The sequence below is a fragment of the Struthio camelus genome, chromosome Z (assembly GCF_040807025.1).
Source record: "Struthio camelus isolate bStrCam1 chromosome Z, bStrCam1.hap1, whole genome shotgun sequence".
In the NCBI taxonomy this organism is placed as follows: domain Eukaryota; kingdom Metazoa; phylum Chordata; class Aves; order Struthioniformes; family Struthionidae; genus Struthio; species Struthio camelus.
Window position 1 is genome coordinate 53,685,391 of NC_090982.1, and position 12,979 is coordinate 53,698,369.

Genomic DNA, 12,979 nt, shown 5'->3' on the forward strand with positions numbered 1-12,979 from the left:
TAAATAAGCTTTTTAGAAATTCATTTTTTATCAGTTTGACAAATTAATATCATTAGGCACGTTCATTTTTGTTAAGTGTGTATATTCCTTTGAATATAATTTCAAGGCTACTGATCTGTATTTTAAGTTACTTGTATGATTTTTCAAAAGATGATGGTGTCCTTATAATTAATTTACTCATGGATATTCATATAAGTTTAGGACAATCTCAACAATAACACTCTAAGGAATTTGGATTGATTTAATAAAAATGTGTGTTTCAGCCTATTTTACTGGATTTTGGCTGGAGAAATGCATTTAAAGACCTGTCATCTTCTGTGGCTCACTGCATAACAATAGCAATTGAGGATTTCTCAACTAAAATTCTTCAACAAGAGCAGAAAGAGCAGTCTTCAGCTGCAGGCTACGCAATGAGCCTTGTAAACAACCAGCAAATGAGGGAGTCCTGGGGAGCAGTCCCGCAAGAGGAGCAACCAAAACGAATTGCTAAGGCAGGTATCAAAAGATCTGAAGTTTGAAGGGAGACAGAATGCCAAGGCTGTTTTGCCATCTATGCTTTGAAGTACTTACAGTACCATTAATATTCTACATCTTATATAAATGGAATTAAGAAGAAAGTGAGAGGCATTACAATATGATGCTGAACAGAGCTTTATACAATAGCCCATAGTCTAAACTTAAAAGAATTAACTTTTAAACTTTGCTGGCATTATTTTTTTTTTCATCCAAAAAGTTTTAAAACATTTTGATTAGTATCTGCTCTGCTACCAAATGGTTTGATAGGAAAATGCTTGAAAGCTTTGAAGCATTACTATAAAGGGATTTCCTGTTTTTATTTCCTTAGACATGCCATTTAACTAATCAGCATAACCAATAGTATGGCCAGATTAGAGTTCTCTGATTTGGCCAAAAGGTCATCGATGTTGATTAATTAAATTGTTTGTCTAATGGAAGAAGTATATGGAACTTTTTGAATGTAGTAAGCTTTGCAACTGTTCTAGTAAATTTGGGAAGCTGTTAATAAGTGTATGCGCTTAAGACATGAGAAGTTCATTTTCAAATTCAATATTAAAAGTGTATTTACATGGTTTTTCAAAAGTAGTTTAGAAAATTATCTCTGTTTACAAAGAATTAACCTTATGCTTTGAATGTACTTCTAATGAAATCATAAACAAAATGAAGGCATTGCTAACCTAAGATGGTTTTAATTTTTTTCTCAATTTATATTATGCAGCTTTAAAGCAAGGAGGAGTGAAGTAATAATTCATTTTCTGTAGATAAATATTTTCTCTTGTACAACAGAATGAAATGTTTGTAAAGCTGATTCAATATATTTATGTTTTATGCCAATTTCATTATTCAAGAATCTGACCCTAGTGTGTATAAATTAAACAGAGCTGTCAGAATACAAATAACTTGATGCCACGTTTATTTCTCCCCAGTTTTGTTCTGACATCATGGAAGAACTTGACACATTGCTTCCATTGGCTCTGGCATGCAAAGATGATTCTCTTCAGGAAATTAGAACAAACTTTGTAGAGGCCTGCAGCAAAGTAGCAACAGCTGTCCTGGCAACACTAGAGGAGAAAAGCAAAGATGTTCCCTCCAAAGTTCCAGTGCAAAACTTGTACATTGCTCTTTCCACAGCGATACATGTCTTTCAGCATTTTACAATGTATAGCAATTTAATGAGAGAAACCAGCAAAAAGTGAGTTCCTTTTACATACAGTGGTTCGATTCAAAGATAGATAATGTAGGACTTCATTCCATTTTAGTGATGCAGTATGGCGATAGTTTTCAAAATTGCATGGTGTTTTTTTTAGCATAAGCACTGCATGTACTACTTTAGAAAAGCCCTGAATCAAAGCTATTGATAATCTAAAGTAGCCATAAGAAATTATTTAAGATCTGCATTTGATTTGCGAATCCATTTTTTATTTATTAAAATGAGTAAATGGCATTGTCCAGTGAACTGAATGTACTGTGCTGTGGTATAAATAGAGGGCTAGAACTCTAATTTCCTTTTCTGACCTTTGCAGTAGCTGAATTTTCATAAAACCTGATTTTAGCATGTAGCAATCTTAGAGGATAATGTAAATATACATTTCTGCACTTTTTCCGTATACCATTTGTATTGAGAAATGTAAGCAAATTCATCCAATATTATTTTAAGTTATATTTTTCATTGCATACAAAGTAAAAAATAGGGAAGATATGAAGACGCAGCGTAAGGTCTAAGACTTATTTGGACAAGGATTTGATCTGGAGGGCAATATAAACACTTAGCTGGTTTAAGAGATTTTGGCTTAAGATACTAGGAATATCTTTATTGATCCGTGTGTTTCTGGCCATATGAGATTGAAAATTAGAAACTAGGCCTGTTGGGGCAACCTTTGAACATGAGCAATTTTGAAGGAATGTATGATTTCTAAGGGACTATATGCACTGTTGTGCTACTTTCCCTCTGATTCTCCATCCTATGCTACATGGAGCAAGATCTCTGTGAATGGGGAGTCTGAATCAGAATATTGCTCAATAACTCTTATGTCTCTTATGAAAGAGTTTGCCCATAATGCATACCTACCAAAACTAATCTCTGGACTCTGTGGTTTTTTTTTCACACTTGCTGCTGATGCAGCTATGTTTCAACACAGAATGTCCTAGAAATAATGACAACTGAATGACAAAAGGCACTCTTACCTCAAAAGTAAGATAATTTACTCCTCAATGACTTGATTAAATGAAAGTTTATAGAAGATCAGCTATATATTCTTAAAGAACTTGTGGAACAAAGACTGGATTTTTCAAAAGTGAGTGTGGGGTTCAGACTCCAGGCCTAAGAGGAAATGAATGATTGATACCTAATAATCAAAACCATTTGCAGTACTGGGGATTGTTACCTCCTACTGCACAACTTTTCAATCTTTGCCTCTTTGATCATTCTCTCTGAACAGACCCCTGTTCCTAGGGCCTGTCCAACAATATCAGGAATTCATCAACATTCTGCAGTTTCAAGTTACGAACTACTGCGTCAGAGTTTGTGCTACAAGCATTTTACAGGATGCCGAGAGCCACCACTGGGATGACTGCAAAGCTTTTTATGAGGTGTGAGGTTAAGTTTACTATGCCTCTTTTACAAAATGTGTTTTACTGGTTTCCAACTCTGTCTAATTAGAAACATAAGATCAGCATTGTTTTTATATAAAGATTGGTGAGATTTGATATTTTTAAATATCTATTATGGTAGGCAAAATCTTTTTAAGAAATGAGGTAGAAGAACATAGTCTTAAATTAAAAGACTTCAGATAAATCATTAAAATAGTGTTCTTCTGTCATTTGTTTAATGAAATATTGAGTCCTTAGTTTGAAAATATATAATTTTTTATAAAGAAGGCAGGATCATCAGGGTCAAGATGTTTATACACAATCAAAAAAAAAAAGACACTTTCATTTTAGCTCTTCTCCTAGATGGTACAACATATGAAAATGCAAGATTGCTAATTTCTCACAGGAACTTTTAATTGGATTAAATATTTCTTTGATTTTTTTTTCCCTTGATTCCCTTTGTACTTTTTGTGAATAAAGGATGTAACAAAAAAAGATGATCAATGTGGTATCTATAGCATTCTACTATATATTTCTGAAATGACTTGTGCTATTTCACCTGCATTTTAGAGTCACAGGTTTGCTCTTAAACTGCAACTTTAGTGATTCCATGGAAAGACTCTAAGGATGAAATGAATATATTATTCTAATATATTGATTTTTTCCTCTTTCCTAACATCTACTCAGTTAAATAAACTGACAGACATATACTAGTTAAATATATGGTTAGACTAGATATATACTACTTGAAATTATTTGTGCATAATTTCAGGGTGAAGTAAAAATATTATATATTTTTTAACAATAATAACTGAGATCTCCTGGAAACAAAGTCCTGCCCTTTCTTATTACAGTTGCTGTGTGAGAGAATTAGGATTTTTTTTCCTTAAGTGTTTTCTAGACTTCTTGCATGTGAGAACACTCTTTGCAATGTATGCATTCTAGAACTGTAATAGGAAGAGCTGGTGAGTCAGTGACAAAAATCGGTATTGGGCAGTTGATTAAACAGACCTGATATGAGTAATACCATCACAATGCCTCTCCCTTAAAGACAAGAAAGTTAGCATTTTACTTTTATGTTAATGTGAGCCTAGATGTCTTGGACTGATAAGAAGGTTAAAAAAATAATAGTAGCTTTTGGCAACTGATTTAGATTTGGTCAACAGTGCCTGTGACCCATCTGGATCTGTGTCCCATTTATTGGTGACCCCATTTCAGTAACTATATGGTGGACATTATGCACCATGGAGGAGACATGATGGTCACAAACAGTTGCCTCCACAAAAAAGAATGTGGATTAACTAAATAATTCTGTCATTACTGATCAGAACTGATGCGTGTAGGAAGGGTTGAAGAAAGTTTGTATTTCAGCTCTGTGTACCTGCAATCCTTGAGGTAGGAAGTATGTAATTTTTCATCATCACAGTGCTTTTTTTTTTGTGAAAGATAGGCCATAATCTGCTGAGAATGCCTTCAGGAGGTGTGATGCTGAGCAGCTATTACTTCCACTGAGCTTTTGTAGGCATTCTGGGTGGAAGAGGTTGGCTTAAGAACTATTGCTTGTTACAGAAGCAGCATACCGCTGAACCTCTAGCTGTGAGAGGTGGTTCCTTCCAAATTTGATACTCAGCAGGAACTGTGAAGCTTTGTCCCTGTGAATATTCAGGTCATGCAGATCCTGCTGAGTTCGGAACACAACAGTAGCTTAGAGCCAGGAGCCAGGACCCCTTGCCAATCATCCGGAGGAAGATCTGGTAAGAGGCACTGCTTATGAACTAGTCTCTCAATGGGGACGCACTCTTGCCTCTATGAGAGTCAGTGGCTTACAGCCCTTGCTGAAGAGCAAGATCTCATAAGAGGCACTGCTTTTGAACTAGTTTCTCAATGGGGACACACTCTTGACTCTATGAGAGTCAGTGGCTTACAGCCCTTGCTGCATTGTCTGTGGGATCCACTGCCTTGAACAGTATCATGATCTTGCTTTTCTAAGTGGAAGCTGCTCTTGGCTCTCTGCTTCTGCTTATGTCTCGAGTAGCCTAGCTCTTGAATCTAACTTGACTCAAGACCTCACTTCCCTTTCTCCTCTATCCCCCAGTTTTAAGTATTGCGTGCCACTATAAAAGATTTCATTTGTGAATTCTGAGTGCAATTTCATAAAGAGAATAAATATATTCCCTTATTCTCCTATAAACTGGAGCAAACTTGTGTCTTACCTTTGATTTTGTGTGCATCAGTAGGGGAGAAGGGAAGACGAGGAAACTTTTCTATCTCCATTGTTGTATAGTGTGCTTAATAATAAACTGAATGGCAAGCCTGCATTTTAGGGATCATATGGAGTTACTGCCTTCCTTTTCCCCCAATAATATAGGGCATTCAAATGATAATAGAAAGAATATGTGATTGGTTTCCTTTCCATTTTCCACCAAAAAAACTACGTGGCTTACATGGTAGGACCTAAGCTATACTTAATAAAAGAAATCCACTAAAAGAAAGACAAAGGCAAAGGAGGAGGATACTGTCTGTGTTTGATTACATAGTACTGCAGTTTCCATATGCAGTTATTTATTTATTTGCACAGTGGTAACATTGAGGTGAACAAGATTGGTAGTGAATGGTTATTACAATCTATAAAATAAAGCATTATTTCTTTTCTGTATTGTTGAACTAATATATTTTAATTTATTTTTGCACTTCTATAACTGATTTCATTGCCTGCTTTCATATCCTCCCTCTGATATGCACCTAATCCAATCATGGGAAAATGGAAAAGACAGAGGACTCATTTCAGTTAGAGACTAAATACAGCATTCTAATCACAGTGAGGTCACCTTGAGTTTTTGATATTTATTAGCAAAAGTTAAGTAGTGATATTGCAAGATATAAATAGTGATTTTTGTGGCAATGTAAGTGAGATCCGAACTGAACTCTTAAGAGCACAATTTCCATAAAGCACTTGGACTCTGAGTTGTCAGGGAGTGAAACTCTCAGGGTTCAGTGTCTCGCTGATAGAGCGCACTGAACACCCACTGTGCCACTGGGCCAGCTCTCTAGGTTACATTTTCAAATCAAGCTTTTAGTGTAGCAGACATCTGCTGTAGTTTTAGGAACTTATGTTTTCTAATAGTCAAAGAATAAAGAATTGTCTGTTCAAAGATAATAGTGAGTGGCTTATGTAATAAAGCCCAGCTGCTTGTTTCCTGATATATAAGCTAAATAAAAGCTCACATCTGTTTGTATTGTATGAAGCCTGCAAAAATAGCAGATGTTTACCAGTAGAATTGTCTAGAAATGGCAACAAATAGAAAAACAGGTCAGAAAAGGGGAACGAATCCTATATAAATCTTCATGGAAACTCTGTTGCTTCTGCAACAGTGGCAACAGTGTTAGAAAAGGGGTATGATTCAATTTACTGTTTAAAATTAAATAAAGTGATAAAATGAAATAATTTGTATTTATAGCTACATGGTTAATAAGTAAAACCTGCCAACATTCTATTGCCTAAAAAAATAAATATTCTACATTAGAAATTTCATTTAGAAATATATTTCTGGTTGTTAAGTTTACATGTTTTTGCAAATTTTTAAATTTATTTGTTGTCAGTTAAAGATATGACCAAAATGAATTAGTTTCCATTAAGGAATGCAAACTAATTATTTTATACCTGATACATTTATTCTGCAAGAGCAGATACATTTTTGCAGACAAAGGGAATTGTTAATAAAAGTATCTCTAGGCTAGGGTTTGGGGGGTTTTCGGGGTAAAGATCTACCAGAGTGTATCTCAACTCTAGTGCTAATATATCAAAGAAACCTACAGTTGTAGAAATGTATAATCTTTTGAGTTATGTACAGAGACTCACAGAGGCAACTTCTACGTTGTTATGATAATGTTTCAGTATACACTGCAATAATATTTTGTTTATTAAGATTAGAAAAATGGGGATTTATTTTAATCTGTTTTTTGTATAGCCTGATCCATTTTTGGTCAGTATGAAACTATTCTATTTTATCTATGTGGAAACACTTGTCAAGTGTTTAATTGTGCTAAATGTCAGGAGTGATTTATTGTGTCCTGTTAAGAAGTTAGAATATGTTTAAAGCAGTTGTAAGATGTTTTTAGTTGTATGAACAAAGATAATTAGGCATATGATTTTCCTGTGAAACTTGTCTTTATTACATTTTCCTCTTCTATATTACTGAAACTTGAAAAAAAAGTATTTCTTGATTATTTGCTTTTCTTTTTTTTCCCAAAATGAGAGTGTTAAAAATGCAAATACATACATCAGTCATAGATTTAATGACTAGCGCAGTGGTTGCAGGTCAGGTACTACAGTACTTTGTCATAACGTACCAATTGTAATACAAAATACGCTTCAAGTATTGTGGCAGAGAAATACTGAATAATGACAGCTTCCAATAACCTGCTAATGTGATGTGGTTAAAAGGAAGTCAGGTTATTTTGTTTACAGAAGAATGTCTGTCAAACTCATTCAGTGTTTTAAAAATCATAGGATTGTTTTATATATTGGGTAATGCTAAAATATCAATAAATTGTTTAAATATTTCTCAGCACAATTGGAATGTGGGAGGTGAAGTCTTTGTTGTGATTCAGTTTCACCCTAGTATTATTTCCTGAACAGGTTTTAGCTGAAATATTTAAACATGACTTAAAGCATGTACTTCTTAGATATATTAGTATATTGACCACTGTGATTTTGACTGTTTTGCATTTGTGTCTTGAGGTGGTTCTACTCTGTATAGCTAATTAAATAGTAATACCGGTATTGATTCCTTCCCAGAAAATGTTTTGTTTCAGTGAAATGCCATTATCAGATGAAAAACCGTCTTACTGAAAAATTCTGGATTTATATTATTAGCTTAACTGTTCGGTGGTTGTTTTTTCTGCTGTTATTGCATCCCCATCATACATAATCATTGCTATGTGTAACAGTTATGAATTTGGGGAAATATACGTGTTTAAGTAATTTAAATAATTATTTTTTATTGAGGATGAAGAGGCCAATATATTAAATTCATCTGGCTATCTAGTGACTAAAAATACTGTATGTGCTTTTAAACTAGACCTAAAACAGTATAGTTTTTAGACTAGGTTAATTAAGGATATAAGAGGTCAAATATCTGCGGTTTGGTTTTGTGGCAGAACACTAGTTTTGTAACTGAAATGGAACATGTGTTTCTTTGTTAATAAAAATGTTTCACATCTTGTCAAGGACCATTTTTTGGTCATGATGTGCCTGAAATTTTTCAGCTATTTCCTTTCAGATTGAATGAATTAGACTCACTGGAACTAAAATGACGTTTTGGAAGGTGTATTTCTATTTAATGTGTGGTGGTTTTGCTAGGGGGAAAGATGTTCATTCTCTGTCCAGATGTGGCATTACTTCTGCTGTGCTCTTCATCATGATCTATGGACTATTCTACCTCCCAAGTTAGCCCAGGAGATTCTTACAGAAGTACTGGAGAAATGTTTGGCTGTGCTGTCCTCCAGATATTCTCAGGCCTGTCCCAGTTACAAGAGAACTCCACAGATCAGGTAATGGTTGCATATTTCATGCGTACTTTTTATGGATAAAATGAGTGATCTCAATTTTTTGTTATACACTGCTTTAGTTCAAATTTAAATGTTCATGAACACAGCATTTATATATTTTGAGGATAATTTTAATTCAATCTCCTTGGTATATTTAAGTATATCTGGTGGCCATATACTAAGCCAGAGAGTGATCAAAGAACTCCTTTGTGAAATTGTCCAGAATTGACAGCATAGGGATTGGAAATCACACCATTGATTCATGAAGAAAATTCCATTTATTCCAGTAGAATTTGGATTTTCGTAGGAAAAACGCCTTTTCAAGTTAAGGAGCTCCTAAGTCACATACAAGCTTTGCCCAAATGAAGCCAGTGGCTCAGAAGGAGGGAGCAGGAAGAGGTTCTTCTTTTCCCTGTTGTTTTAGGAAATCTGAAGTTGAGTCATCTCCGTGTTGGGGTTCTTATGTTTTGCCAGAGTAGGAGCTCTCCTTAAGAAACACTAAAGCAGGTGTCTCCATGTGAAAGCTTATCCTCTCTCCTTTCTCTTTCTAGGCAGTGTCTTGCTTGACTGAAGAAATTGGTGCATTTCTTGTCCTGTTCATTTAGTATATTTCTTTAGTATATGAATATGATCCTCCTCTTAGATTTTGAAAGTGACATAGTCCGTGGTGCCATGGGAGTGAGACACTTGAGAGCCTGTCATCTATAAGAGGTTGAATATATTCAGAAGAGATGTACTATGTGATTAATGAGCTAGGAGTTATGTACTGCCTTCATGAGTTTTATATTATGGAGAGGAAAACCGTGCCATAGAGGGGTTAAGTAATTTGTCCAAGTTCACAGTCTTGAAATAGGTGAGAATAAAACCCAAAGTTTTCTTCTTGGTGTCAAAGTACCTGTTTCTGTGCTTAATCCTGCACTAATTCTTAGTGTTTAGGTCCTTCTATATCTTTAGGTACAAATAAGATTGTTTCCTGAGTAGTGTTGCTACATGTTCATAGACTAAATCCTATCTGATTTCAGAAGGGTATAGTTACCTTTCACTGATGTGAAAGATTCTTTCATAGAAATTTTCTGAAAAATCCCCTGAAATAGGAAGAGTATACCCTGATACACTATTTCTTAAATGTAGTATTGGTCAGTTCTGTATGAATCTGCTTCAAAATACTGAAAAAGAAAAAAATAGTTTTCTTTTTGTAGATAAGTTGTTTTATTTGATATGGTAATTCTTGAGGTTGTTACTAAGTGAACTGATTTATCTAGTCATGCACACCTCAAAGAATGAAAAAACAATTTTGATTATTATTCAATATTTTCATCACAGAAGGGTTACATTTTTTGTAATACTGTACTTTAAGGATTTCTTTTCTTCCAATGGTTCTTGAAGTATTAGAGATGTATAATATCAGATTAGAAGTCTCTCTATGTGCATTTGCCTAGATTTTCCAAAATAAGCTTCTTAAAAATGCAGATGGTGATATAGGCACACTTAGAAAGCTAGGCACTTAGGTGCTTTTTTAAGTTCTTCTTCACACCTGTTGCATCTCTGGAAAACTAGGTATTTTGTGTTATTCTCCTGTTCCCCACCTATTGTATGTCAGCATACTCTTGCGAGATTTTGTTGTTAATGTAGTTTGTTTCTTTGATATTGTTCAGGCCAATGGCCCATGAGCCAATATCAAGAGGTTATCTGACTACTGAGTCAGTAATCATATCATATGATCATGTGATCTTCCTTAGCAGTTATTTGAATACCTGCAAAATTTTGCAAACTGAAGAATTAGTTCACTTGTTGCATGCCAGGAGAGGAGGTCCCCTCACAGGTGCGATGACAGCACAACGTAAAAGTCATTAGTACCTATATAGTCACCTGTATACCAGGTATAGAACCTGTATATATATTTGCTCCCTTGAAGGGTCCTACAGCTGGCAGTTCATAGGTGGCAGGTGAGATCGTAGTTAACTAGAAAGGAATTCACATGCCCTGTTAAGTTTAAATGTTTTAATAACAAGTAAACAACGTAATAACAATGCAAATACTATTATATGTTGTTATCCTATGTAACAACAATACAATTTCTTATCCTATTATATACAATACACTATTTTATCCTGTAAGAAAAGGAGACAATATTCCACAATAACAAAGTAGTCACAGAGATATACAGCAAGTCATTATGGTACCCTGATGTTACAGTGCATATGCAACCAATTCCAGTAAACCTTATTACCCCCTACCCAGAAGGGGAGGCACCCCACGTGGTTTGAAAGGGAGGAGGGAAACGGGAGGGGCGAGTCACTGCCTACCCTCACAAGGCGGAGGTCAGCGCCTTGAGGCTGGCTATATCACACCCCCCTGAGGGAGGGAAGAAGAGCTGCCGGACCCAGCCGCCCACAGCGCGCCTCTCAGGGACAGGTCAAGCTAGCAAAGCTTGTGTCTGGCGCCAGTGAAATGGAACCGCCAGAGGGCACCAACTGGTAAACCCTTAAGGGTGAGTAAAGGCCTGTCAATAAGGACAAGCGGCCACGACCAAATCTTACCACCGGTTTTCTGGTGGCTTCTGTGGAGCATGCGCTGGAAACAGCATTCTGCTTCCTGGGGCTCAAGGGTGGTGCCGATGGTCTTGCTCCTGCGCTGCCGGTGGCGGCTGTCCCGCAGCTTATCTTGGCAGTGCAGTGGCGCTCTTCAGCTGGCTTAGTGACAGCGTTGCTTCATGAGCGCTGAAAAGTGCCCTGTCTGATTACAGAATCACAGAATGGCCAAGGTTGGAAGGGACCTCTGGAGGTCATCCAGTCCAACCCTCCTGCTCAGGCAGGGTCATCTAGAGCACATTGCACAGAATTGCATCCAGCTGGGTTTTGAATATCTCCAGAGAAGAAGACTCCTCAACCTCTCCATAGAGGATAGTGGATCTCAGAGACTCAAGCTGGAGTGCTTGGGAGGAGAACTTTCTAGAATCCCAGTGCTGGCGCCACTGGGGCCCACGTGGTACTGTCCCACCACTCATTTTTAAACCTAAGTTGGTGATTGAGAACTCCCGCCTTTATCCCCTCTCAATTAGGTGTCAAACCAAAATCATAACAATTACAGGTAAATAAATCATAGCATATATGTTCACTAAGCACAATACTGGCCAGTTGGGTCACCACACTTGTCATTATTTTTTTTTCTTGCAGTAGGACCTGAAAACAGTATGTGCGCTCTAATTATATATTTTATCATAAAGAAAACTAAATTTTATTTGGTTTAGTTGTAATTTGGAAGGTAAATTGTTACTGTCTGGTGGCATTGTCCTTTTGAAGAGGAATTATCACATTTAACAAGTCTTTTGTTGACAAGTTTCAGCACTGTGGAGGAGCTGTGTTTTCCCTATATAGGGGGTTCAGAATTCATGCAGTACCCACTCATGGAATATGAAATTCTAAGTCCGTGCTATGAACTAGTTATTTTATGTTGTCAGACGAAAGCTCTGTTTAACCAAAATTTATCACAATCCTCATGTCATAAGTAATATTATTTTCACTTTTTCTTTCCTGCAGAATTGATATTGCAGCAATTTTGATGTCCACTGAAAATATGCTCTGGTCAGTTTGCAGTTCAATAGAGGAGTTTCTGAATCCACATGAAGACAGAGATCTCAAGATCTATAAAATACATAGCCACTGCAACACTCTGCTCTCCGTGCTAGCTATTTTAACTTCACCACTGAAGAATTTGTATGAGTTGAGTATGAACTGAACATTCAATCTGGGATAAAATTGGTTTTGAGCTTACATGGGTAGATCTACAGGATAGAAATGAAATACAAATGCAGTGCATGGTGTGGATGCATTTTGATAACCTTTGAGTATTTCTTGATTTGGACCTTGAACTCATCACTGGGGATTTCCTAAGTAACAAAAGCAGTAGAATTCCATTAATAATTACTGTCCTAGATTTTCAACTTGCTATTGAATTAGAACACATTTTATTAGGTACATGTTCTTATCTGATGTAGAAAATGTTTACATACTATGGTACCAAAATCTTGGTAAAGTTTTCCAGGACCCAATCACTCATACCATTAAATTTTTTTTTCATGTTTTTACTACCCCAGGTTTATCTACCTGCAGCTTCAAGGTAGTTTAGAAATTCTGCTGTCATCCCATAATAATTTTAGAAGTACTGGCATTTTAAAATGATTTACTCAAGTGATTATCTGGTGACATGACCAATAGGAGATTGATATCCCTCAGTAGGAGATTGACATCCCTCAGTGTATCTTAAATATATATTTAAAGTGAAAAGTATGTCTTCAGAAGTCAAAGTGCAAGCAAAAAAGGAA

The 12,979-nt window shown here is 36.0% G+C and overlaps 1 protein-coding gene across 16 annotated transcripts in view; it reads left to right on the forward strand.

The window, feature by feature from the left end:
* The window catches only part of LOC104150264 (uncharacterized protein KIAA0825), a 261,819-nt gene that overhangs the window by 83,999 nt on the left and 164,841 nt on the right, over positions 1 to 12,979 (forward strand). For all 16 annotated transcript variants that reach the window (XM_068928990.1, XM_068928999.1, XM_068928995.1 and 13 more), the window contains 5 exons: positions 264 to 491; positions 1,443 to 1,708; positions 2,955 to 3,105; positions 8,468 to 8,658; positions 12,195 to 12,377. In XM_068928990.1, the coding sequence (XP_068785091.1) occupies positions 264 to 491; positions 1,443 to 1,708; positions 2,955 to 3,105; positions 8,468 to 8,658; positions 12,195 to 12,377 (1,019 nt within the window). The remainder of the gene's footprint in view (positions 1 to 263; positions 492 to 1,442; positions 1,709 to 2,954; positions 3,106 to 8,467; positions 8,659 to 12,194; positions 12,378 to 12,979) is intronic.